The sequence below is a fragment of the Microcebus murinus genome, chromosome 1, assembly GCF_040939455.1.
Source record: "Microcebus murinus isolate Inina chromosome 1, M.murinus_Inina_mat1.0, whole genome shotgun sequence".
Taxonomy (NCBI): Eukaryota; Metazoa; Chordata; class Mammalia; order Primates; family Cheirogaleidae; genus Microcebus; species Microcebus murinus.
The window spans coordinates 3,156,433-3,169,038 of record NC_134104.1 but is presented as its reverse complement, the minus strand read 5'-3'; the positions used below and the strand labels follow the sequence as shown (position 1 = coordinate 3,169,038).

At 48.7% G+C, this 12,606-nt stretch overlaps 1 protein-coding gene across 7 annotated transcripts in view; it reads left to right on the top strand.

The window, feature by feature from the left end:
- The window catches only part of SLC37A1 (solute carrier family 37 member 1), a 74,774-nt gene that overhangs the window by 20,705 nt on the left and 41,463 nt on the right, over positions 1-12,606 (top strand). For all 7 annotated transcript variants that reach the window (XM_012779133.3, XM_012779135.3, XM_012779132.3 and 4 more), the window contains one exon: positions 5,739-5,820. In XM_012779133.3, coding sequence (XP_012634587.1) covers positions 5,739-5,820 — 82 coding nt within the window. The remainder of the gene's footprint in view (positions 1-5,738; positions 5,821-12,606) is intronic.

The window sequence follows — 12,606 nt, the reverse complement described above, 5'->3', positions numbered from 1 at the left end:
TTAACTTCTCTGTTCTATAACTTTTTGTGATATAATGTTAAACTCAGAGAACTTACTATTAATCACATTTGTACGGATGTTACACAGAACTCTGTAGAACTACTGTATATCAGCGCTTGCTAACGCTGTCCCTCATTTTGCTTCTCTCCCTGTCCCCAACTGTGTGTGTAGATGTTTGTACACACACACACACACATACCTGGCTTTCAGGCCCATTTGAGAGTAAGTTGCAGACATCATATCCTTTTAATTTTAAATACTTCTGTGTATATCCTGTGAACAAGACATTCTCTTACATAACCACAGCGTAACAATCAAAATCAAGAAATCTGACACTGACACGACACTGTTATCTAATCCACCGTCCTCACTAAAAACCATGTCGAATGTTCAGTAATATCTTTTATGGCACTTGCCCCGTCCAGGATCGGTCCAGGCTCATGCGCTGCATTTAGCTGCCCTGTGGGTTTAGTGTCTTTTGATCTAAAAGTACTCTTTGCCCCCTTTTTTTTTTTTTTGTCTTTCATGCCTTGACAGTCTTGAAGAGTTCGAGCCAATTTTTTTACAGAATGGCCTTACTTTGGGTATGTCTGTTACTGCCGCATGATTAGGTTCAGATTACATTAATGCATTTCTGACAGAAATCCCACAGGAGGGAGACAGCTTTCTCACTGATGGAAAAGGAGCCACAGATGTGGGGAGGGGAGAGAACCGGAATGAATCGTGTGGCCTCCTCTCAGGAGGAGCTGGTGGCAGTAGATGCAGAAATATTTAGGGGAGGCGTGTATAAAATGTACCCGCTGAGAGGTCCCGGGGCAGGATCACCCACAGAGAGCAAACCGGCCCCAATCCTGGTTTCTGTGTGCCACTTCCCACCCAAAGGAACCAGGGGTCCTCGGAGACTTGGCTAATGCCAGGACTGTGGCAGGGAATGTCAGGGTGGGCCTGAATGTCTTGTGCCATAAAATAAGGATGTGCTTAAAAGTAAAAGGCCTCTCACTGTCCAAATCCAGGACAGTTTGGGATTTAAAATAAATGATACTAATGGAGGATTATAGCTCATTGAGCAGAATGTAGTGAGTCCACACTGATACAACTAAATAACTAGAGGAAAGGAGAGCTCCCCCATGCAGTTGGGGCCAGCTGCTCGGCAGGGAGGGACGCCGCAGCTAGCAAGCCACCGCCTGGAGCCAGAAGGGCTGCGTGGTGCAGGCCTGCAGACTATGTGCACGCATACCACGGGGGGAGGATCTCTGTGTTATCTCAGAGTAGGTCCCCACAAACTCCTTATTCATTACTTAGAGGGAAGCAATAAGAGAAGTACTAAGAAGAAGTAATAAGAATAAATGGAAAGCTGTAGTTTCACCAAGGGACAGCGTGGCAGACAGCACCTTAACCGGTGACCAGCGTTAGTGTCACCAACGCCGCGCCTCCTGACAGGATGCTCTGAAAAGTACATGGCATCACTTCTCTGGTTTCATGGTTTCTAAATTGAGGATGTCTCAGGACTAATTTCTACACCAAATCACACTGCGCAGTGATTCCCCAAAGCATTTGTTTATTCCTTATTCACATATGACTGAAATGTAACACTCAAACAAGGAGACAGACATTCTGCATGGAGAAGGTTGCTGCTCATCTGAGAACATGATATCCAAGAATATTTCTAAGGAAACTCTGCAGGTGCATGCCTGTCCTGTGTTGTCATTGTTGAGGCTGGCTTTTTTGCTAGAAACTTGGGGTTAACCCAAACACTGTGCTTCTTGTATTGGTGAATGCAACGAATACTACAATTAGTTACAAAAAATAAATTAATTACAATTTATTACAAATTTATTACAATTAATTACAAAAATAAATGAAATACTGATGAGTAAAAGGATTAGACTATTTCTATAAATGTAACACAAAACAAAAACAAAAGGACTGTATTAGTTTCCTAGAGCTGCTGTAACAAAGTCCCACGCGCTGATGTCTAAAACGACAGACATGTAGTCTCTCCCAGCACTGGAGTTCAGAAGTTCGAAATCGAGGTGCCAAGGTATTGGCAGGGCCACCCCCGCTCTGAAGGCTCCAGGGAAGGGTCCTTCCTCGTCCCTTCCCTTCCAGCTTCTTCAGTTGGCTGTGGTGCTTGGCTCACAGCTGCATCCAACCAGTCTCTGCCTTCAGGGTCACAGGGCCACCCTCCTGTGTGTCTCTGTGTCTTCACGTGGCCTCTGTGTAAGGACACCAGTCCTTGGAATCAGAACCCACGCTAATATAATGCCACCTCACCTTAAACAATTGTGTCCGCAAGACCCTATTTCCAAATGAGGTCACCTTGCAAGGTTTTGAGTGGGCATGAATTATTAGGGGACACTGCTCAACCCAGCACAGGATGGATAAAAGGAAACAAGTATCATCCAAAACTTTGCTTCATAAATGCTAAAGAAAATGAAGACAGACCTACAAAATAGGGCAAGGCTTCTAGGAGGATTGTTTGGGACTCAACCCCATCACCCAGGACACTCCTGCAGAAGCAGAGTGTCCACTGGCTCTGCAGGCCCGGTGAGTTGGGACAGCGGCTGCGGTGTGACAGTGGCTGGTGGGAGCTGGGGTTGGACCTTCTTAAAGGGAAAACCAACCTCCACTGTGGGCTTCTCCCTTCCCCCGAGACCTATGCAAAGAAGATGAGGAAAATGAGGGAGGAAGGACGGATCTGCAAACAGGAAGTAGAGTTGGCCTGATACTGGCTGAATAAAGATAGAGCCTTCCTCTCCAGTCCCCAGGAAAGTGGCAGTGTGCTGTGCAAGCTGACCCTTCACCCTGGCTCTCAGAACAGCGTCTCTCAGAGAACCCGCTGACCTGCAGGCTGTTCCTCTTCCCACCCAAAGGGGCTCATCCTTAGGGGTTTCGTTTCCACGCAGAACTGAACTGAAGATTTCTGGAGGCGTGTGCCCCTCCCCTGTGTGGTCCTCGGCATTCATGGGGTCTCCGTGGGGGTGCTCTAGCCCAGGCACTAGCGGGAGGCTTGGGAGGCCGCCTCAGCCTGCAGGGCACTGCCTGCTGAGCACCACTGGGAGCTACTGCACAGGTGAAGGGTAGGGCCCTGGGGTGGTGCCCAGGGCCTGATGGCCCACACAGCCCTGGCGGTCTATGGCACAGCACATGTCCGGGCCCTAGCATGCTCAGACCCTGTCCCGACAGGGGGAGAGTGCGTTGCTTCTGGGCCGTCTGGGTAGAGGGGAAAGCACGAGCCTGAGGCCCCGAGAGTGTAGCTGCTGTGTGTCTCATGGTCCTTAGCTGCTGCTTGTGGAATTCACACGTCCCAGCCGGTAACACACCTGGGAAACTGTGGCACCTACATAGAGTCCTCAAGGGTGCACAAAAGGTGCTCCACATTCTTCTCTGAGACAGGGGGTGCTGGGGCTTGCTCTCGCTGAAGGCTTTGTTCATGCTTCCCATGGAGGTTGGGACAGGAACCCTGTACCCACGCGGGCACAGATCAAGGTCATCACAGGCTACACATGCTCTGTTCGTTCGGGTCAGGTGAGGACATAAGGGACCAGCGAGTCTGGCTGTGGGCTGGAAGTTTGAGCGTGGGGCTGATAAGCTTGGGTGGCCTGGAACCGCATAGGAGCAGAGGGTGGCATAACAGAGCATCAGACAGAGGGCAGGAACTGTCATTCCTTGATTTTCAGAAACAAGGACAGAGGTGTGGGCTTTTACAGTAAATACACTATACCTGCATAGCCTTTGTTCTTCGGGCTTTGGGATAAGTTACACACTCATTTTTTAGAGTTTCACTTTTTTCCCATCTGACCGTTGGCGTGGCCTCGGAGAGGCAGAATCCAGACAGACTATCAGCATTGATTTTCCTGATGAAGAAGAGAGCACTGGGGCATTCCTTTATCATTTGGCGAGTATTCAGCAGATTGCTTTGGTTTTTTGCTTTCCCTAAGGCGCAAGCATTCCAGGGGTCGTAGGTTTGAGTCCCACAGTACTAACAACTCTTCTTCCCTCCTGAAATATGGTCTTTTTTTTTTTTTAATCTAGAAATATTTATTTGACCCCTACTTTTGCTGGTGGCCAGAGAGGCAGGCAGCCTTAGGATTCTAGGATTCCACGTGTCATTCACAGAGAGCTTCCCGTGGGAGTAAATCCCAGCATTGAAGTGCGTCATCCCGGGGCCTCCTCTGTCCAGGTAGACCTGGCAGATGCCGCCTAGGTGACTGGCACACAATTTGAAGTGGGCAGGCTCTCCAGGCCAGAAACAGGACAGGTTCTGCAGGGCTAGCGGTTGCGCCTCAGGACACAGAAGAGCTGCTTCCTGGTTAGAGTCCCTCCTCTTCATCTCTTGTCAAACTCCTCTTCCTCCAGCCTGTTTGTTGCCCTAAGAAGTATTTTTCTATGTGGTGGTTCAGAGTTTCAGGCTGGAATTAACTTTTGTCTCCGTACTCGAGTCACTTCTTTTCTTCATTCGCCAGCACTTTCCATACTTAGTCTCGAGCTACTTTTCTCACAGCCAGACAGAGCCCCAGGGCTGTGTGCCAGTGTTTTTATGTCGTTGGCCCTATTCAGAGCCTGCCAGCGTCACTAACTTTTTCTCATTGAGGTCAGTGAAATATTTATATGTCTGCCTTGCTTGTGTGCTGTTGAAAAGTTGCATAGAAACTAAAAATCCAAAAATAAATATGATCTTGAATGCCCAGATAGCAGACTACACAAAGAGCTTGCAGTTAATTTTGTTGCAAACTAGATAAACATTCCTTCTTGTCTGCTTTGTAAACATGTGTACCTCTTAAGTCCCAAATTTCTCTTCGGTTATAGTTTTTTAAAAATGAATGTCTGCAATAGTGTGGTATAATAATAAATACATATTTAGTCTTTGCCCCTGGTTCCTGGCACACAGCTCCTATAATGCTTGCACTTTCTGAAATGGTGGGTGTTTTTTTGTATGCTAATGAGATGGCTGGTGGCTGGGGCTCGGGACACCTCAGGATGGGGACTGGTTGCCAGGGGGACCAACTCAGCCCCACCCTCAACCTCTGGGGTAGGGAAAGGGTCCCCTAAAGGTTGAGCTGATCACCAGTGTCCAGTGATGTTATCATTTGTGCCTATGTAATACAGCCTTTTGGGAAACCCAGAGGACGGGTGGGAGAGCCTGCAGGTTGCGGGACAGGTGAGGACATGGGTGTGATGAGCCCCTCCCCCATACCTTGTCCTATGCATTTTTGCATCTGGCTGTTCATCTGTATCCTTTGTAGTATCTTTTCTAATAAACCAGTAAACATAAGTAAAGTGTTTTCCTGACTTCTGTGAACTGTCCTAGCAAACTAATCGAATCTGAGTGGGAGCCCCGATTTATAGCCAGTGGGTCAGAGGCCGGGGCCTCCAGGCAGATAGTATCAGGGTTGAACTGAATTGGAGGACACATGATTGGTGTCTGCTGGGGAATTGCGTGGGGTGGGGGCACCCCTCACATCTGGTGTCAGAAGTTTTGTGTGCTTTGTGTCAGAGTAGGAAAGACAGTTTGGTTTTTCTTATCTCTTAACAATGTTGACGTAGTTTCAATTTGGACAAAGCAAAAAGGGCAAAATTGTGTCACATTCGAATATCATAGTGCTAATGTAAGTAAGGTGGATAACTGACTCAGGACTGAATGCATAACGTCCAGCGTAAGAATTTAAGAGCACAGTGATACTGTATTGTTAACACACCTTCTATTACTTTATCTTCTGCCACTGTCTGTGTTTCAGGTACAGAGCCTTCATTTTTATTTTGACATTTCTGCTGTATGCAAGTTTTCACTTATCTCGAAAGCCTATCAGCATAGTTAAGGTAAGAAATCCTAAAAAGCACTCACGTTTATGTCCTGCCTGTAATCTCTGTAAGGAACGAATTACTCTAAGAACCTTTGGGCAAGGGGTGGGGACAGTGGCAAAAGAAATGAAGAGAGTGGATTGTTTGGAAACAAGTTATTTTGCAGCTTTGGTTTTTTTGGTTTCTCTTCTCTGAAATTATACTTTTTAAAATGTTTTTAGGATAAATTCATAGGTAGTATACTCTCACGTATATTAGTTGACATTTCCAGAATTCTAAGGCTTAATTGTTTATTTTTATCTTGTGTGAATTTTCCTTCCAAATATATCCAGTCTTAGATCATCCCCCAGTTGCTTCAGCTGTTACACGCCCTAACCCTAAGCCTGGCTGTGGAGGGGGTTCTCCTTATTCTTAGGAGGCTGAGTTTTTGTCCGAGTGATGGGTGAGCAAGAAGCTTGTAAGTCAGGTGTTTGACTAGACTTTGAGAAAAGAAGATTAAAGTAGAAAATCCTACATAATAACCAGTTATAACTTGGAAGAAAAGCAGGATAATTTTCTCACCCTCGTTGGAATCGCATCATCTTGCCTTCAGACTGTCAGCAGGTCAGCAGGCTCGAAAGGCTCTTGACTATCATGGAAGGAATGAGGAAACTGCAGTACCAAAGATAACTCATTACGGCGCGGCGAGCGAGCGCTGCGTGCTCTCCAGTGGTCGGCAGGGACACACAGGCAGCGCTGCGACTTCGTAGCTGCGCCTCCTCCTCTCCCGCAGGTGGCTGAGCACTGGACACAAGTCCCGGGGAGGAAACACTGTGGACAGCTCTGGGTTCCCCGTTCTCCAGTAACTAACTCCCAGTGCAGGAAACATTCTTTACTCAAAAGATTCTAAAATTCCTCCCCGACCCCTGGTAAGCAGCAACTTTCCATGCCCTTCAAGTCACTGACTGTGGAAATATTTGCAGACCTTTAAAAATGTGGTTTGCAAAAGAGAGATAAGGATAGGAAAAGAGGTGACAGACCTTAATAAACACCCAGCCATGCCAGCCACTGACAAGGAAGGGACTCTAGATCAGTACCAGTCACCAGCCACCGTAGGTCTGACTACTGCTACCTCTCGTCTTCCTGGTTAGGGCAATGCACAGATGGCTCAAGAAAATGGCAAATTGTAAAAATGGAAGAGACTCCTGAAGAGACTTAGGGAGCGCCTTGGGATTGAAGGGCCACGTGTGGTCAGCAGAGCCTGTGTGGGGTTTCAGGACTGACCGGGAGAGGCTGGGTTTGAGTTGTGTGGGGAAGAGAGCGGTCCAGGTGGGCTCTGCCTTGAGTGCCAGGTGGAGGGATGAGCGTCACCATGAAACTGCTACCCAGGGGGCTGAGGGGCTGCCGGGACAGATGCAGCGTGTAAGGTGGGCTGGCCCTGGGGGGTCCCTGCGGCAGGATCCAGCCCCCGTAGTCCATCTGACAACCACGAGGGTCCCTGTTAGCCAGGAAGGGATGTGAGCATTGTTCCAGGTCACCCTCCCGGCTTCCCTGGGGGTCCTTCTGAAGGCCCCCGTCCCCCACTCCCGTGTGTGGAAGCGTCCATGCCACTCGGAGCGCAGGGCTTACTCAGGATGAGGTCTCACGGCCAGCTCTCATTTCAGTGTCCCAGGTAACAATACCTGCCACTTACTGAACCCTGTGGGGTGACAAGGGGTGCTCACATTCGTTATTTAATATGGTCCTGACAGCAGCCCTGTGGGCGTCCTCAAGAGGAAGCCAGGTGCTGCGGGGAGCAGAGCGTGACTCCAGTCTGCGTCTGCGGGGCTGGTGCTCACTCACCCAGGTGACTCCCCTCTGAGGGACTGGCGCTCACTCACCCAGGTGACTCCCCTCTGAGGGACTGGCGCTCACTCACCCAGGTGACTCCCCTCTGAGGGACTGGCGCTCACTCACCCAGGTGACTCCCCTCTGAGGCACTGGCGCTCACTCACCCAGGTGACTCCCCTCTGAGGGACTGGTGCTCACTCACCCAGGTGACTCCCCTCTGAGGGACTGGCGCTCACTCACCCAGGTGACTCCCCTCTGAGGCACTGGCGCTCACTCACCCAGGTGACTCCCCTCTGAGGGGCTGGCGCTCACTCACCCAGGTGACTCCCCTCTGAGGCACTGGCGCTCACTCACCCAGGTGACTCCCCTCTGAGGGGCTGGCGCTCACTCACCCAGGTGACTCCCCTCTGAGGCACTGGCGCTCACTCACCCAGGTGACTCCCCTCTGAGGCGCTGGCGCTCACTCATCCAAGTGACTCCCCTCTGAGGCACTGGCGCTCACTCACCCAGGTGACTCCCCTCTGAGGGACTGGTGCTCACTCACCCAGGTGACTCCCCTCTGAGGGACTGGCGCTCACTCACCCAGGTGACTCCCCTCTGAGGCACTGGCGCTCACTCACCCAGGTGACTCCCCTCTGAGGGACTGGCGCTCACTCACCCAGGTGACTCCCCTCTGAGGGACTGGCGCTCACTCACCCAGGTGACTCCCCTCTGAGGGACTGGCGCTCACTCACCCAGGTGACTCCCCTCTGAGGCACTGGTGCCTGTTTTTCCTAGAACATTATAAGTAAAACAAAAGCAAAATATATTTGCTTACTTGAAATCAATCACCAGGGTCACGAATTATAAAGTGATTCCCATTCTATACTGACATTTATAAAACAATGTGGCCTAACAGGTCAGATTTAGGTCAGTCTTGAATTGTTTAGGCTTACCTTTCATCAATGTTGACTAATTTTATTTTATGCTTATCAACAAAATGTATATTTAAAAAGATGATGATGAAACCAGGGCTGGGAGGATGGTAGTGTTTCAAGTGCAACCCCCGTGCCCTCTCCCTGCTGCCCCCACGTAGCCCAGCCTCAAGGTGTGAGGCAAGTGTCTGCCTGGGGGGTCTGCACCCTCCTAGGGGAGCCCTTCTGGGGGCTCTTACCCGCTGGCTGGGCCAGAGCAGAAACCGGGAAGCAGGGGCTTCTCAGAGCTGAAGCTGGCAGGGGGTCCCTGCACCAGGGGGTGGCGACACTGACTGATGGACTTGAGTGTGGGCGTGCCTAGCCCTCTCTGGACTCAGTGCCCAGGGCAGATAGAAAACAGTGTCTGAAACCTGGCAGTGCGTACCATGAGTGGGAAGCTTGTTATTTGGAAAGGTCCAGTGCTCCCGGTGTTAATATTTAAATAGAATGCAACTTCAATGAAAATCTCAGGAAGGTTTTTTCTTAATTGAATAAAATAATCTTAAAGTTTATATGAGAGAATTTCCAGGAATTATCAGGGAAAGTGTGAAAAAAGATAAATTTTTATGACATGAAATGAAACAAAAATATGAAAAGATTAATGTATTTTAAATATCATAATCAAATTATCGTATTGCATGAGAATAGGCAAAAAGGTCAGTAGCATGGAATAGAAGATGTAGACTATTTGACAGAGATAATGGGGAAAATACAGCGTTTTTAATAAATGGTGCTGGTACTGCTGATTATCAAGAATAAAGGTTGAATGCCTATATTGTAAAAAATCAATGGATGGATTAAAGACTTAAGTATAAAAAATAGAAAGTAAAATCCAAGAATAAATTATGTGTATCTTAGGAACTTAGGAAATCCAGAGGAACAGTGGACAGAGGGGTGGATAGGCCATTCACAGACAAGGAATCCACGTTTCCAGGAGGTACAGGAGCTGTGTTCAAGTTTACTAGTCTCGTGTTCACAAATGCGAGTTAAGGTAGCGGTATGTCCTTTGACTGGCACAGCATCACAAAGAGCCGCGGCCCCTATCACTGGCCCCGATGGAGGAGAGGACCTGCAGGTGTCAGTGATGGGGATGTCGAGTGTTAGTGCCTTTTGAAAGGTATTCTGTAACACCTGACAAAATAGAAAATACACGTGGCCTTCCATCCTACTTCTGGGAATTTCACTCATAAAAATAAAAGCACCTATACTTAGGGATATCTGCATAAGCATCTTTTTTTTTTTTTTTGAGACAGAGTCTCACTCTGTTGCCCGGGCTAGAGTGCTATGGTGTCAGCCTAGCTCACAGCAACCTCAAACTCCTGGGCTCAAGCAATCCTCCTGCCTCAGCCTCCCGAGTAGCTGGGACTACAGGCATGTGCCACCATGCCTGGCTATTTTTTCTATATATATTTTTATTTAGCCAAGTGATTTCTTTCTATTTTTGGTAGAGACGGGGTCTCACTCTTGCTCAGGCTGGTTTTGAACTCCTGACCTCGAGCGATCCGTCCGCCTCGGCCTCTCAGAGTGCTAGGATCACAGGCGTGAGCCCCTACACCTGGCCTGCATAAGCATCTTGATTGTGCATTATTTGCAGTGACCAAAAAAGGAAAAAAATACTGGATATCAAATGAACCTAATCAGTAGGTGAAAGTTTGAACAAATTATGACAAATCTGTATTTTGTACTTTTTTTTTTAGTTTTTTTCTTTTTATTTATTTTTTTATTTCCCTTAGAGAAATTCAGGGGTCTAACAAATCCATATTTTGAAATGTGCAACCACCTAAAGGAATTAATTCATGCCAAACCAGTTGAAAGGAATTAATTCATGCCAAACCAGTTGACTTAGAAACATCTCCAGGAGGTATTTTGAGTAAAAAGTTAAGATGTTCATAAGTATATGTAGAATGATTCCATTTTTAAAAAGTAAACAGTGACTAAAAAGCTTCCCTATGTATTTCTAGTATGTATTTCTATACACCTCTGTGAGTGGAGTATGCTGCCACCTGCCCAAGTATGTTTGGTCCCCTCCTGTGTGCCACCCATGATCCATTCAGCAAACTGGCCACATGCAGGTGCTGTCATACATGAGCACAGCTCATCTCGTCTTCCTACTTTTGGTGCCCAAACTTTAATTTCTCTCCCAGGTCTTCTTTTGGATAATGCTTTGGAGACTACTTTTAGCCTTGTATAAGGAATATGAAGAACTAGTTAGAATAAACGAACCCACCCTACCTAATGAGCCACAGGAAGCTTCCTGAACATATCACTAAATATAGACTATGTATACACACGCATGCACACTCATACACACACACTGGGTTGTCTGTAGGTGGACGGAAACTGACAGAGCCCCACTCTCCTCTGGGGGAATTAGTGAGGCCCGAGCCCTCCCCACTGTCCTGTCCCTCTTGTCCCCTCTCAGCAGTTCCTGTACCCTTCCTGGTTCCCTTCCCCTGCAGGGAAGGTGCATCTTCACTGGAGCCTTGGAGCCACACAGGCCCGAGAGCCTCGGAGGCGACTGAGGCTCAGTGTGGACAGTCTTCCCTGCATGTATGTTAGCGTGGTGAATACTTGTACCTAAATGACCATGGGTCTGCGCTAGCATAGAACTGCGGAGGTCCAGTCTTTTCTAGTGTCATCTTCGGAAAAAATTCTTGCTCTAGCTGCCTCCCACTCCCTGGGAGTGAGTTCCTCCAGCTGCCAGTGGGGGATGGGGGTGGTTAGGGTCTGGAAGAGGAATGTGTAGACAGATGACAAATCAGAGCACCTGGCACCCCCGTGCCTCACGCCTGTTTTCTGTGTTCTCCAGCAAGTTGGCACCTTTGTTCTCCCCTCCCCTCTTCAAACACGGTGGCTGTTTGCTGTCTGTTTTTGTTGCTGTTCCATTATGTGCTACACAGACACTTTTAAAAATAGTGACAATGGTGTACTTACAATGGTCCCTTCTTCTTTTCCTCCCTTGCCGTATGTAAGTGTATTATTTGGTTGCCACATGGTCTTTTGACTGACCAATTGTTAATAACTCCATGATGTAACGGGTTACTTAATTCTACACGCGACTTGCTGGAAGGCAGGGCTGTGGGAGGCTGGTGTGTTTCCTGCTTTCACCTGGCAGCTGTTTGCTCATCAGTTCATCTGAGTTTAATTAGGCCTTCCGTGCCCCTCACACAGCAGGTTTTGGGGATAACACTTGTTAAAATATAGCAATATTGTTGAAAACTAACCTGTGGCCATTTAGATATCCTGGAGCCCTTTCTGCTGGAGCACTGCGAGTCCTCTGTCACTCTGGCTGCAGCCATCCAGCAGGGCTGAGGCCACGGGTGCAGGGAAGGAGAAAGGCGGGGAGGGCACAGGGTGGAGGGGGCAGAATGAGGTTCCGGGAGACGTGGAGGTGAGCTCCTTACACTCACGGCTGCCAGACCCTGAGCCCTTTTACTGTCCATCTCCACACAGCCCTGCGACTCAGGTGTTATCGGACCGACTCTGTAACTGCCAGCCAGGGAGCGGGAGTGACGTTGCCAAGGTGGCCACCCACACAGTGGCACCAAGATCTCAGCCCAGGCCTGTCTGCAGCCAGTGCCTGTGTCCCTAACCAGGGTGCTGGGTCCCACTCATGATGTAGCAAAACTAGAAAACCTTTTCTGCTTACTTATGGGGAAAACCTATTCTGTTTTTCATGGATGGTTCCTCCTCAGAAATATCAAATGGTGAAAGAGGATGTGAGCGTTCTCTTATAAGTGGGGGTCTGCAGCATTCCTTTCTCCTAGCTTCCCTGTAGGCTACTGCCAGAAACTCAGTTTAGCCCTGCCAGCCCTCTCAGCCTGGGGTGTCCTTTCCTGTCCTACCCATGGCTTGCTTCAGTGACAGGTGGATCAAAGCAGCGACACCCAAGCCTCTTGGGTGTGGCCAGGCTGGCTTCCATGAGAGGTAGCAGGGAAAGGTGGGCAGAGACACCTGGCTGCAGAAGGCACCAAGGAGGAGAAAAGTATAAAATTGGGAGGCAGCTGAGTGGGGAGAGGCTGCAGATGCCAGCTCCACACGG